Below are 14,534 nucleotides of genomic sequence, written 5' to 3'. Positions count from 1 at the left end.
TTTCAACTGCTGTATGAAGAAAAAAGTCAAATTTACCAGAATCTAGGCTGGTAGAAACAATAAAAAGTATATAATTTAATAAATATTGTGAACCACTGATTTGTTAGAGTCATAGAGGTCCAGGTCACAGCCCAGATCCCATGTTCTCCAAATAGATCAGTGTATTTTAAATCTAGCCTCCCTCACATTAAATGTTTAATAGACTATTGTATATATGTAAGTATATTATCATTTTTAGTTATTGCCAGTAGATGTACTTAACACTTTACAGTATAAGAAAAGCGAGGCATGATAAGTGCAGTCATATGACAAATTCAAAGACATAACAACATTGGATCTAAGGGCATGCAGCCCACTTTTATGATGTAGCAACCCAGACTTTAATTAGTCCTTGATCTTACCTTAGACTCGGGATACCTTTATACCTGTCCCCTTCATTGTATTAGCTGCTACCATTACTGATGGGAGGTTATTCTATGTATCTACCACCCTCTCAGATTAAAAGAATGACTGTAATGCCAATGAATTCTAACTGAGAACAGAGGGGTTATGAAAGGTTACAGAATAGGTTATAAAAGGTTATAGAAATATATGATACTACGCGTTTTTAGGCAGGGTGGTGCCACATAAAAGCCACCAAGAGCTGCATCCTGGGTTCCTGTTGATTATGAAATGCATTAGTACTTTGCTGTACATATCTTGAAGCGTGTGCTTGCTAACTTCATACAAAAACATACAGTAGTTAGAAAGAGCTAATTTTTTATCAACAGAGAAGAATATATTGATAAACTGGATACAGTGTATCTAAAAAGCAACAAGATTAGCAACCTTACAGCAAAGTTACATACAATTAGGACAACTGTAATGTCAATGTATAAAAAATACATTATTTCCATCAAACCATTTTTCAGTATAATACTTGTGCAATCTTGTGCAAACTGCATAATATACACACACATATATATGTTTATATATATATATATATATCACTATTAAAATCAGACAAGGAATAACATTATAAACAATGCTGGTTGGCTGCATTGAATTTCTGCAGACAGGTAGACTCTTGGTAGCAGAACGGGATATTTTAAAAGCTGATATACTTAGAGGGCATGACCAGTTCAAAATATTACTCTATAAAGGGGTAAAGGACTAACTGTTTAGATGTTTTAGTTAGGGTAGTTGGATTTAATTCAATAAATAGGGTTGAATTTACCATTTGCCAAGAAGGTGTGACTTCCAATAGATAAGACTCCATTGACTTTAATGGATAGCCAAAGAGCTGGGTATAGGGGAAACTCAATGCATTAAATATGATAGGTGATTTCCCACGATCTGAGGAACTCAGTGGAACTGCCACTTCACTTTGGGGATGTTGGAAGGTTTTGAAGCGATGAAGGTCCGCTCTGTGCGTCATTATCAGACACTTTGTATATTTTACCTATAGTTCCATATATATACTCACTGGGGTGTCTGGTATAACAAGGACACATGTTCCCCACAACTAATAGGGATCACTGACTGCATTTAGGGCTATCATATTACTATGTAATCTAGATGCTACTACAGTCAACAAATACGTTTCTTTTTTTTCTCCTTATTTCCCATGTTCCAAGTACTTTTTTTTTTTTTTTTTTTAAAAAGACACTTTCTTAAAATGTTATTGTAATATATTTTCAAATATTAGGGTCCAGTGGTTTCAGGAAAGTCAGAAATGCAATTCTGAAAATTCTAACATTGTGAAAAAGTTTAAAACAAATATAATTTTGTAGAAAATGCATGATTGATAACAAATAATCAATAATAATAAGTTGAGTTTTATTGAAACTTATTTCAAGAAAATTCTTTTATAAAACGTGCATTAAAAACCTGAACAAACAAGTAAAAGCTCCAGAAAAGTGATAATTTACAGAAGAGATGGAGTGGTCTATCAAGCTGCAGCCACTCATGGTGTTCTCGTCATTTTATAGGGTTTTTTTATACGTATTTTGATTCACTGTGTAACAGTTCTCAGCTGTAGTTAGATGAGATTTTGAAGACCTTTGCCCTGTATCTCATACCCCCTGCCTGCCTGTACTCTGTGATGCTTTTGTAACAATCCATTTCCTTTTCTTCTCACTGATTAGTCTTTTGAAATGTATTTGATTTAATTTACACGTGTCTTTTAGCCAGCTATTGATTTTATCTTGCAACAAGCCTGTGCTTTACTCTTGTATTGTCTTGGTGCAATAGAGCATTCTTAACTACCCAAACTGTATGGAGCAGTGCTCGGAAACATCAATATTTCTCAGTTTATTGAGCTATATATCCCCTTCTAACAGCTTTGATCACCTAAGAAAAACTGCCTGCATATCTGTCTGTGTATCTATCAGTATATGAAAAATCGAACTTTATTTTTTCATCCTTTGTGAGCTGGCCTTTCTGACTTAAGTGACAAAAAATGGTATTGCCTACAACAGCTTCTCAGTGTACGATAAATAGCATACAAACAAATCCAGAAATAAAAATCTAATAATAATAAAAAAACATTTAAACAAGTTCTTTCTACACACCACTGGAAATAAATATAAAGTCTTTATTTTTAATTTTTTTTTACAAATTCTGCTTAGGAAAATCAATCTTTCATAGGCATAAAATACTATAGGATTCTAACAAGAGGATACTATTGTTTAGATGCAAGCCCCTTTGTGGCTTTGTACATACCTACATACAATATAACAATGGGAGATTTCTGGGAAGACAGTGCTATATTGAACCAGGGGTGTTTGTTTCAAAGCAAGATCTGGGGTTAAAAGACACAAGTTTCTGGGACTTCTTGATCTATTTGTTTGCGGTAGAGTTGTTGTTTTTTAACTTGTTGACTTCAATATGAAGTATGAAGGTCCAACCCCAATAAGCTTCTTCTGCAGAAAGCGTTTGGCTGGTCTTGTATAATACATAGTTAAATGTATTAAATCGCGCCAAATTAAATTCTTGCTGGAGACAACTGGCCCTTCATAATGAATAGTGAAGTGACGGAGCTAAGTGACGGTGATTAAACTCCCTTATCCCAAATTAAGTTGAGTCTGAGGATCCTGGTCAGTTTCCTGTAGTGTTGCCACCTTTCAGTTGACTGAAAATTCAAAGAAGTTCAGCCAAATAGAAACCGCCATGTAATCTTTTACAACACAGCATTATGTACATGTATAAAAGGGGTTGTCTTTGTTGGCAGATGACCTTGCTTGAGGCTTCGGTCTGCTTAGTTCACCCTAGTGACAGCGTGGTATGACACAATAAAAACCTGCACACAATACATAAAAATAAAAAATTATATTTACACAGAAACCAATTCAAACAATACTGTAATTATGTTCTGTTGGCGAACGTGGCCTTCAAGGAGTACTTACGCTAACAGCTGGGGCTATTAAAATCTCTGATAGAATTGCAAATGTTTTACTAATCAGCTCGCTACCTACATCCATTTTCCCTATTTTGTGCCGAACAATACTTTGGTTAAAACCTGCTTTTACTTGGGAATAATAAGTCTTAGGTTTGAGGGTTTCAAAGGGAGCACAATCCAATCTATACAAGGAGCCAGCTGTATCATTTTATCTGCTGAAAACTATTGTTCCGCCGGGCTCTCTGACCAAATTTGAGCAAATTTCCGTTCACAGAAGCTGACTTGTCGTGTGCTTTCTAGCCCACATTAAGCCACAGTTCTAAAAATAATCATGTAGGACTTCACATGACAGATAGGGACACAGTTTGTGAGTCATTTGTTCTATCTGAATTAGTCATAGGTTCTTGTTAAAATATATTCTTGTTTCCCTACTTTCTTTAGTTTAATTGAAAACTAAATGTCTCGCAGATGTTAGCGTAACTAGAGTCATTTATTGAAACTGCCTATAGCCTGTGTTTTGTGCTTGTCAACCAGTGACATTGTTTCGGAGGTATTTTGGATCATTTTATGGAACCTGAGTTCAGTGGTAGCTTGTAGCATTATCCAATCTATTTGGCGTCTTGAAGTCATCATCCTTACAGAAGCTGCCTGAACCAATCGACAGCAATCAGCAACTTAATTGTAGGGTAGCAATATAAAGTAATTGAATAATATTTTAATCATGTCATAAGAAATAAAAGTTAAATACCTTTCCACCGGGTAGAGGGTGGGATTTTAATCTTTATATATTGTTTATTTTAATCTGTAAATACAACTCCATAGGTTTATTTAATGGATAGAAATGAAAAATTTTAGAGTATTTGGGAAAAGTGACATATCTATTTTAAGTTTAAAAACTGTCTGCTTGTTATTTTTTGGTTTAAAAAAATTATCCAGACATATTAAAACTGGCCACTAGATGGCGATAGTAATCAATGAAAAGATAGGAGATTGCTGCACTTGCTGTCTCTCAACCATTTTCTTTCTGTATCTGTGATGGGATTATTGGTTGTTACTGAATTAAAATATCCCTAAACTACTCCTAGTTACTTGTATTGACAAATTAAGTATCTCAAAAAAGACAAGTTTTCTTTAGAAAGTTGCATCTCTTGTGTTTGTTATCAAAAACAATTAACTTTTGAAATAAAGCAAGTTTATAAGGAGTGCATTTTAAGTAAACCCATCAAACATACCTCAAGGGGTACCCATGTATGTGTTACAGACTGAAATGCATATTTGTTCTGGATTTTTGTTATGCAGTATAATTTTAAAATTATATTTTCATAATGCACAGTATTGTACTTTTAATGCAAGATTATTACTCTTTTTCCCTAAGTATGTTTCAGTTCTATTTTTGTACATATGGGATCAATACTAAGGATATGTTTTACCAGATGTTTATAAAAGTGTACACAAGTGGGGAAGATGCATTGGACACACTGTTCATTTTTACGACTGAGTATGATTGGTGCTGCTCAGAAACCACAGCCAGGTCCAGGGGTTCATGTCAGGTCCAGGGTCTTCTGGAGCTTTAGGTGAGGTAGTGCCTGTTCTCATGCACTGCGGACCTTAGAGATAATGTGGTGGCGACTTCCCTTACCAGCCTAGCACCCTAGGCAGCTGTCCAGTTTACATATTTAGTTGGCCAACTTTCTTATTATCTGTCTATTTCTGTTTTACTTATGATGGCTGTTCTCAGTGTAGAACCTGGTTACAAGACCTGGTGTAACCATGTTAAGAGTTGCCCACTTTTGTAATGGTAGGCAGTAGATAAAGAGACATTCTGTTTCTTACTATAATCTCAAAACACTGTTTTAGTAATGATCAAAGCTATCAACACATAGTTATACATTCAGAAACCACATACAGAAAACCACTAAATTAGTTGTTACTTCCATCGAGGAAACACAGAATGATAATGTTCCAGCCATCCCTACATTCAGGGGAGGGCTGGCAGCCTAAGCCCTGGGGGGCAAGTCAAGTGAAGTGGCTCCGCCCCCTCGCACTCACCTTTCACCCCTCACGCTGCTCCCATCACTATGCGGCCATCAGACTGCTGGAAAACTGATCTAAACGGCCGCTGGGTGCTGATGCCACCGGCCGGAGCTACTTTAATCCTTTTTTTTATTTATTTAATATGCCGGATCGGCTTGCCATATTAAAAATCAATAAATAAAGTATTAAAGTAGCGCCGGCCGGCAGCATCAGCAACCAGCGGCCGTTTAGATTAGATTTCCAACAATCTGATGGCCGCATAGTGATGGCAGCAGCGTGAGGGGTGAAAGGTGAGTGCGAGTAAGTGATCCCCGCCAGCCCCCAATAAACAGTTTTCACAGCTTTCTCATAATCGTGTACTTTAGGGAAAAAAAAATCCAATATAATTACTCTATGCAGTATGCTAATCGCTAATCAGTGCTTTAGCAGCTGGATTGTTCTTCTCCTAAAGGTACGACCTTCTCCTTTTACTCAGGAAAATATACTCATGATTACTCTTCCCTTATCAGTGGTCCGGATAATTAGAAATCTATGTATCTTTTCGGGATAAAATTGTTGGGAATGAAGTATTAGATTCTTTCAGAGTATGGCATATCGTTCAATCTGGTTACCTCACCAGAAATGATTTCCACATGTTTCAAAATGTAACGCTCCCGTTTCATTCACAGATAGAGGAATATATGTAAATTATAAGGTTGTAGCATGTCATCCAAGCCCATGCACAAAATGAACTATAATTATCTCAGCATAGAGGATGTTTTCATCAGTAACCTTTTAACCCATTATCTGCTGGAGGCATTTATGACCACCGATTACCTCTCTCAAACAGGCGAGCAAAGACTAAAAACCTTTACTGTCTGGTGGTAAACATTAAGACATAACCCAATCACACAATTGCAGGATTATATTCTTGGTTCCTTCCTGCTTAATCAAAATAGTATTGAGCCCCTGTGCAGCAGGACTAAGTTTTGCTTTTGCTGAGGCTCTTGATAAATGGCATGCACGTGGAGGTCAGAGGCTAGTGGATCCTCTCAAACCTCTATTTGAATACTAGGATAACTCTTATCACTATGTACTGAGTCAGACAATGATGATGGTACAGTGTAACCCTCATCACTATTCACTGAGCCAGACATTGGCGGTAGTGTAGCATAACCTCCATCACTATATTCTAGGCAAGACATTGATGTGGTAGGCCTCTGCCCCCAAAACAGCCTGCCTGTGCCATCGCTGCCCCTTTAGAAGCCTGCCTGTGCCACCTTTGCCCCTTAAAAAGCCTGCTTGTGCCACATCTACCCCTGAAACAGCCTGCCTGTGCCCTCTCTGCCCCTGATGCAGCCTGCCCGTGCCCACTCTGCCCCTGAAGATACCAACCTGTGACCCCTCTGCCACTGAAATAACCTGTCTGTGCCAACTCTGCCATTTAAGTGGCCTGTCTGTGCCAACTCTGCCATTTAAGTTGCCTGCCTGTCCCACCTCTCTCCATTAACCAGCCTGCCCGTGCCACTTCTGTCCCTGAAACAGCCTGTCTGTGCCACTTCTGCCCCGGAAACAGCCTACCTGTGCCACTTCTGCCCCGGAAACAGCCTACCTGTGCCAGGCCTGACTGCACTTTAAAGTGTACTTTCCAGTGATGAAATAGCTTTGACTGTGAGCATAGAAAATATGGATTCTTTTGGGGTTACGCTGACACCAACCATAAACTATGTGTGCAAACTGTGAACTTTAAACACTGCAACCTAGCAATACATAACACATCAATGCAAGCCTACAGCATGATTCTCTGCTACTTGCATTTTGTTTCTAATCTCCCAATATACAGCACTGTATAATAGCATGTAATTTTATAAATAAAGGAAAGTAATAATAATTGAAACCATCACTAATGATAGTTTTCCTTGCATATTAAAGGCATTCTTCTATCACTCTTTAGTAATAAATGCAGCATTTGAAATGTAATTTCTAGCTTTGCTGGATACCCAAATCTTTTACAGAAATAATTATTTTATCATAATATCTCATATTCCATGATTTTGCTGGGAGCATTTAATTGTCATGTGACGCAAACGCTTATTGCCAATGCAATAAAGTGCATCTCAAACATTTCTATGGTTTTTTAGTGATCAAACCTTAAGAATAAAAAAACATACCAGCTAAGGCTTGTTTGCGTAACATACTTAAATGGCACTATTTTTTTTAATCCTCTTGTACAGAGAACTAGTAATAAAAATGATAAAGGTACACAATAATGATTTTTAGAAGCTTGTTTCAGAACAATATATAAATTTCACTCAAGTAGTTCTATGCTGCACCCCTTCCACAGCTTCTATGGGGTCTTTAGACCAAAGGGGACCCTAGGCATCTGCTAAATCTGCAAATGAATCTGCCCATGAAGCACTACAACTTTTAGAGTTCACTTTTAGATGTTAGTGCTGCGTTATAAGATAAGAACCGTGTGTAGCCTTGCAATCATTGCACATATTGGCATTTAGATGTGGAATCTATTGATTAAACAACATTTCTGCAGTGATGACAATCTTACAATTTATTTCCTAAAAAAAAATCTTAGCTGCTTCATCCTCAGGGTTTAACTCAGAAAGTACTGAGTGGACCAAAATAATGTAAGAGATTATTTTCGTCTGCCCTGTATAGAAGCTTTATACTGTATGTGTGTTGGGTCTTCTAACGCAGACCAGTCTTCTAGACAAAGGCATGCTGTTTGTAGTAAACAAAGGAATGGCTTAGTTTTAATCACCCAGAGAGACCCTCTGACTAATAAATGTCTTATAAATATCTTAATATGGACCTGCTTAGGATAAGCAGAACCTCAAAAGATACTTGTCTTTGCTTCTATGCCTGGTTATAATTTGGTTGCTTTTATGGACCACCAGGATCTACTTGGCTAGGGTGGCACCTTAAGTACACCAACATCTTTTACTTTTAACCCACATATAGATCCATGCACCTCAGCATGCATCAACTCATACTTTGCATAGGTCATCATGGCTACTCCAAAGGGACCTATAACTACTCCAAAGGCTGTCCAAAACAGGGTAGAATTTTATCCTTGGCTGTTTAAAACACCATATTTAATTCTGACAGAAAAAACATTCTTTACCCATTTCAACTTTTACTTTAAAAGTCTTTTTTTGTCTATTCCAGCACATTTTCCCTCTACCATTTCTCCAACAGATTATACTCATTATTTCATATAAAGGTTTTCTATTATCTTCTAGAAAATTTGAAATCATAACTTTACTTTCCCCACATTTGCAAGAGAGGCTGGATTTGTAAATGCCAATTATTCTAAGCCAAGTAAAACCCAACGGTCCATGGGCTTTTCACACAGTGTGCAGCAGAAGAATATAACACGATCACATAATGCTGATTTCCTCGAGTCAAAATACCAAAACCTTAATGCACTCAGAGGGCATCTTTAATGACCATGAATTGCGAAGTAATGCTGTCTACTTGAAGAAATGTATCTTTTTTTTTCCATGGTGTTCCATTCTGTATTAATAACGTGAAAGGCATTTATCGCCGCAGTGTATTCTACCCTGTTAGTTGCTATAGCAATGATCATTTATGTATGAAAGGAATTCATTATTTTACATAGCGGGCAGTTACAGGAGACCTCAGCTCTTGATCACAGGTCACATTATGGAGGCTGTGTAGGAATATCTCACCGCAGTGTAACATTTCACAGGATCATAGCAGCCAGTCACAGAAAGCCTCCTGTGTGCTTATTTTTCTTCTACACATTCCACCAGACTAGCAAATGGATTGCAGCACAGCTTGGTTTAAGTGCTTCATCCTTAAAGACTGACGGTTGTTTTTTAACAGGTAGATTCTGATTAGACTGGAGATTTTTGTGGATATATATATATATAATGTATATATATATATATATATATATATATATATATAAATATATATCTATATATATATATAGATAGATATATATATATAGATATATAGATATATATACCTTTCAGCTAACAGCTACATATGGTAACTGGCTTATTTTGAATGATCATTAAAATACAGAATAGTAGATTACTAAACAATGATTTCCTTTATTAAATCAAGCTGTTATGAATTACAAAGTGGAAGAGGATCGGACCTGATATGTGGATTTATTATGATTATTATGATTATTTTTTATTTATATATAGCGCCAACAATTTACGCAGCACTTCTTACAATACATATATTCAAGACAAACCGATACATTAGGTGGAGAGAGCCCTGCTCGCAGGCATTTATCAGCACATTTACCTTTAAAGTTCAGGGTTAGTTGATATTTTACTGGTTGAGCTAGGTGAAAACTTTCTTATCCAATACATGGTGAAAAGTTGGAAAAAAATATTTTTTTCAAGGCCATTTGCATCACAAGTGTTGGAACATCTGTGGACACCATGACACATGCAGCATTTTAGGAAAGGGCCGTTTGCCATGATGTCTTCAGGTGTCGCAGGAGTTGCTGCAGAAGGGGGGACAATTATGAGCTTTCATCTGATTTCCCCCACAGGGTTATTAATCATCGTTACTAAGTATGGGGAGCACATTATTCATTTTATTTAGGGAACATATATAATTTACATCTTGCAGTGTCCATATGCTGCCTTGTGGTATATGGGATGCATAGCTGTGTAACTGATTCCCTTCTGGGAGTCAGTTATATATCCCACATACTGCAGGGTGGCTCTGTAATGTATATGTGTCCTGGGAAAAATGGCAGGGTCACCTTATTCCTAAAAATGTTCATGCTAACAGATCATATCTCACAGAAAGTTTATTATCCCAATACATTTCAAGGAGTTACTGTTGATTACATTTATACAGAATCAAAGTTGACTTGTCTGGTTTTTTTTATGTCTGTTATTTTAGCTTTCAGTAAGAGAACTGCTCTTCTGTATGCCCACAATGCCAGTCTTTTTTCATTTCTATAATAACGCCATTATTCTTAACATTATTAATTGCCGCTGGTAAATAGATTTCTGTTCTAACTATACTTGATTCTGCGCTAAGATGATCATAAGGCAAACTGATCCCTATTGCATGGCAAGACTGGAATAATTCTGGTGCGACATCTGGAGTAATCAGTAGAAACACCTCATTAATTTCAATAGCAAGTGCTCCAAATTAAGCATTTTACCCATCCCTAACACATTCTGCTTCATAAACAGATTGATGGCCCAGGCAATCTATAAACTTCCTGTAAATCTTACCCCAAACTGTTTATATCAGCCATAAGTTGCATAAGTTTTAATACCACTTAAAGCCTGAAAGATATGTATTACCATGTAATTCTGGTGCAACTTTTGTCTTGTCACCACAGCAACCACTGGAATTTTCCTGCTGATTGGGCCATTCCATTGGTTGCTATGGTGATAACACCTCTTTTCACCGGAATCTCTATTTGACCTCTATCATGCTTGGCTTATCAGTGTTTTTCGTATAGAAGACTTTATAAAATGCTGCAGTAATGACTCAGTTTCATGTTCTGACAGTTTGATCTCCAGTGGATGCTAATTCATTGTGATCCTCTGAGGCCTCAGAGAGAGTCATGTACCGAGCTGGAGGCCAGGAGAGCGGTAAGTAGCTAAAATGCAACTTCCTTTCTTAGTCAGGTATCCCAATGACCCCTTTGGTCTAAGCAGGTATCTAGTGCATTATTTGAATTGTCTGATCTATTTAAATACGTGGTTTACTGCAGGTGTAAGTGCTGCATCAACCATTCAAAGGATTGAACATGATCTTTGCAGGGGAGAATAGTTGGACTCTAGAGCCTCAACCCCAAATAACTCTCAAGTTCACAAAAGAGATAACAGATTTTTCTCGAAAGAAAATAGCAGGTTGCAGTAATATTTTTTAAAAAATCAAATATAAAAATATTCTAAATGATTTTAAAAATAATAAAATTAAACACTTTTTTATTTTAAAGAATGCATATATTACTTTGCTATGTGTCCTTTTTTAGCAAGAGTGTCTAGGACATTAAACTGTCCTTTTAAGAGTCATCATTAGAGCACAATTATACATTAAGGTCAAGGTTATTTGAATTTACTAGATCAGACACCTGTTTTTGGTGAATATACATTGCCTTTCAAATGTTTGGGGTCACTTTTCCTTGTTTTTCAAAGAAAAGCAAAAAATGTTCATTAGAATAACATGAGATGGACCAGAAATACAATGTAGATGTTGTTAATGTTGTAAAAGAGTATTTTAGCTGGAACCTCTTAATTTTTAATGGAATATCTTTATAGGTGTACAGAGGTCCTTTTATCAGCAACCATCATTCCTGTGTTCCAATGGCATATTGTGTTAACTAATCCAAGTTTAAGGTTAAGAGGCTACTTGATCATTAGAAAACTCTTTGCAAGTATGTTAGCACACCTCGAAATGTCATTGTGTTTAAGAGCTAAGTGACCCCAAACTGTTGAAAAGTAGTGTATAGTTTTTGCATTTTGTATTTAACCATTGGAAAATAATCTAGTAGTTACTTGAAAAAACCACTGCTATGAATTCCTGTGCAATATTATGAAAATAATGTGGTCACACGTTCACTGACTTCCCTGACTGATCTCAGATTGTGAATAATAATAAAAAAATTAAAAAAACCAGCGCTGGCTGCGTGGGAATTTCATATAAAAAGGAGGTAGATTTGGCCATTATAAGAGGGCGTGCTTAAAGTTCACTAACTCGCTGCTGATCCATGAATGAATGTGACAGAGCTGAATCAGCACCATGCATAGTGTCTCACACTCCACAGAAAGGGTTAAAGGGCCTCTAGCATTCTACCCTCCCACCCCACTCTCCAAGCCTCCTCCAATCATTACTATCCTCCTCCCAGGTTATTAATAAACATAAGAATCTAACGCCTTCTCCAGGGCTTACCTTGGAGCTAGTGTTAGCTGATTCATTTGGGGGATTTGCCTTGTGGGTCCCAAAATCGGACAGGAGGAAGGAGACTGCACCTTTTTTCCTAGCCATAGTGTTCAACTATGGCTAATCCTGTCCTTCTTCTGGTCCTAGCCCTACACATAGTCAGCATATGTGTGGCTCAAGTAAGTGGCAACTAACTTTTCATTCATTCACCTTTTTCTTTACAGGTCAGCCAGGCGTTGCTAGAGGTAAGAATTAGTTGTATCTGTAATTTAACTCTATATATTCTACCTGATCACTCGCTATTGTCTATATGTTATTGGGGAATGTTAGTTTTCTTTGTTTCTAACATACATTCTAATTAAAAAACAGTTTCGTGCCTGCTTTCAACTTTTAAAGTTCTTAGAAAGATTTAGTTACTGAAACTGTTTCACTGTAACAGATAAATTCATCGTTAGGGATACATTGTATAATTGGACACAAGTTAGATTATTTAATAAATATCCTATGAGTTTTGTGCTGGAATTATCACCATTCACATTTCTCAGACATATTCTTTTAACCCTTTTGCATATCAGACATCAGACAGGCATCGATAATCCATCATGCATTTGAATGGTTGAACTCAATTCTGTTATACAGATTACAATAGGCAATAGATTATGGGACCAGTGGTTGAATTTCTGTGGCAGATAATAAAACGTTTCAATTTGAAAAAAACCAACACATCGGCAAAGTTCTAAATACTAACATAGTTCTTGATTACCAGAGGAGATTCTAGAAAACTGTGACCAGCAGGTATTGGGTTAATGATGTAGAAAATCGGATTCATGAGTTAAGTTGGACATCATAACATATTGAGGGTACGGATTAGTTATGCCAGGCTATGTAAATAGTGTTAATAGGGGAAGCAGTAGAGGTCCAGGAGCCCAAGGGTTAATAAAGTGGATGGATGAGATGCATATTCATTTAGTTTCCCATGGCTGGGAAGCCTACCTTACCGGAGTGAATAGGGTTAATGAAATAGTGGGGTTCAGTCTAGTTCAGTTCCTGGGGGATGGACAAGCAGTCACCTCCCTTGGACTCTGATTCTTGCCACTACTCAAGGAGAAATAGGAGGTGATCTCCAGCTCACAATGTCCTCTTTGTGAAGATACCTTTACCTCCTTGTGTAAAAGCAGAATACAAGGAGACATTCATGGAGCACAGGGCAGGAATTCCTCATGTCTGCTAGCATTCTAGCACTGAGCTTCCACTGTGTCACCAACACATCACATTTATCTCAAGTTTGCACAGTGAAAAAAAGAACAAACTTAAGAATATTTTCCCCATAATATTAGTTATTATTATTTACAAACAATCGAAAAGGCCAGAAATAAATCATTTATTGTCAAAACATTAAATGCCCCTGATCTCTCACTTATGACATCAAACACATGGGTCACATACTTACCCCTTTCTGGCACACCTGAGTATGCACTGCACTGACGACCTACCCTACCTAACGCATCCTATTCTCCTGACCAGAGAGGACCACCCGGACCGCCCGGACCAGAGGGACCACCCGGACCACCAGGAGTCCCTGGTATTGACGGGATTGATGTAAGACGATGTATAGATTTTTTGTTTGCTTTCCCTACATACGTCTCTCATCTCGTGCCAACGCATGTTTAGCCCTTTAAGCGCCGCATCGACCTTTAACCCCGTGCAAACGATCCATCCTACAAAGTTCTCGCATCGTGCCTCCACAAGGCGATTGCCACTATTGCTTGGCTGAGGATGATGGGAGTTCGTGGTCTACATACGCTTAATGGGTTTTGCATTTCCCGTCCTTAGCCGTGTGTCCGTATCACAACTACTTGCGTAGTTAATGTATATCCCCCATACGTTGTAGGCAGGTAGATCTGTGGCTATAAAAAGTAAGCAAAGTAAACGAACGAACAATATTTCTCGTAATTCTTTTTTTTTTTAAATGATTTTCATTGAAATGCATTTTCTATTTAATAGGGAGACAGGGGCCCTGACGGTCCTCCAGGCCCACCGGTAAGTACACACCTTAAGTTTAAAGTCACTTCTCGTTCTTGACGTTGCCCCTTATATTATTGACATCATTGTATTCTACTCCTTGTCAATGCCAGGGACCCGATGGAGACCCCGGAAAGCCTGGATCTCCCGGCATGCCCGGCGAACCCGGAGCTGATGTGAGTACACGGACTCTTTGTGCCCATGTAGC

The 14,534-nt window shown here is 37.6% G+C and overlaps 1 protein-coding gene across 1 annotated transcript in view; it reads left to right on the top strand.

Annotated features, from left to right (window-relative positions):
• LOC149302375 (uncharacterized) overlaps positions 1–14,534 on the top strand; it is a 96,174-nt gene that overhangs the window by 48,925 nt on the left and 32,715 nt on the right. Inside the window, exons 5-9 of the mRNA XM_089482448.1 lie at positions 10,927–11,010; positions 12,529–12,549; positions 13,829–13,903; positions 14,309–14,344; positions 14,440–14,502. Of these exons, the coding sequence (XP_089338574.1) occupies positions 10,927–11,010; positions 12,529–12,549; positions 13,829–13,903; positions 14,309–14,344; positions 14,440–14,502 (279 nt within the window). The remainder of the gene's footprint in view (positions 1–10,926; positions 11,011–12,528; positions 12,550–13,828; positions 13,904–14,308; positions 14,345–14,439; positions 14,503–14,534) is intronic.

Source organism: Sceloporus occidentalis, unplaced genomic scaffold (assembly GCF_023333645.1).
Source record: "Sceloporus occidentalis isolate IW3139 unplaced genomic scaffold, rSceOcc1.0.p SCAF_19, whole genome shotgun sequence".
Taxonomy (NCBI): Eukaryota; Metazoa; Chordata; class Lepidosauria; order Squamata; family Phrynosomatidae; genus Sceloporus; species Sceloporus occidentalis.
Note: the sequence above shows the minus strand (reverse complement) of the source record. Positions and strands in the feature narration are given on the sequence as shown.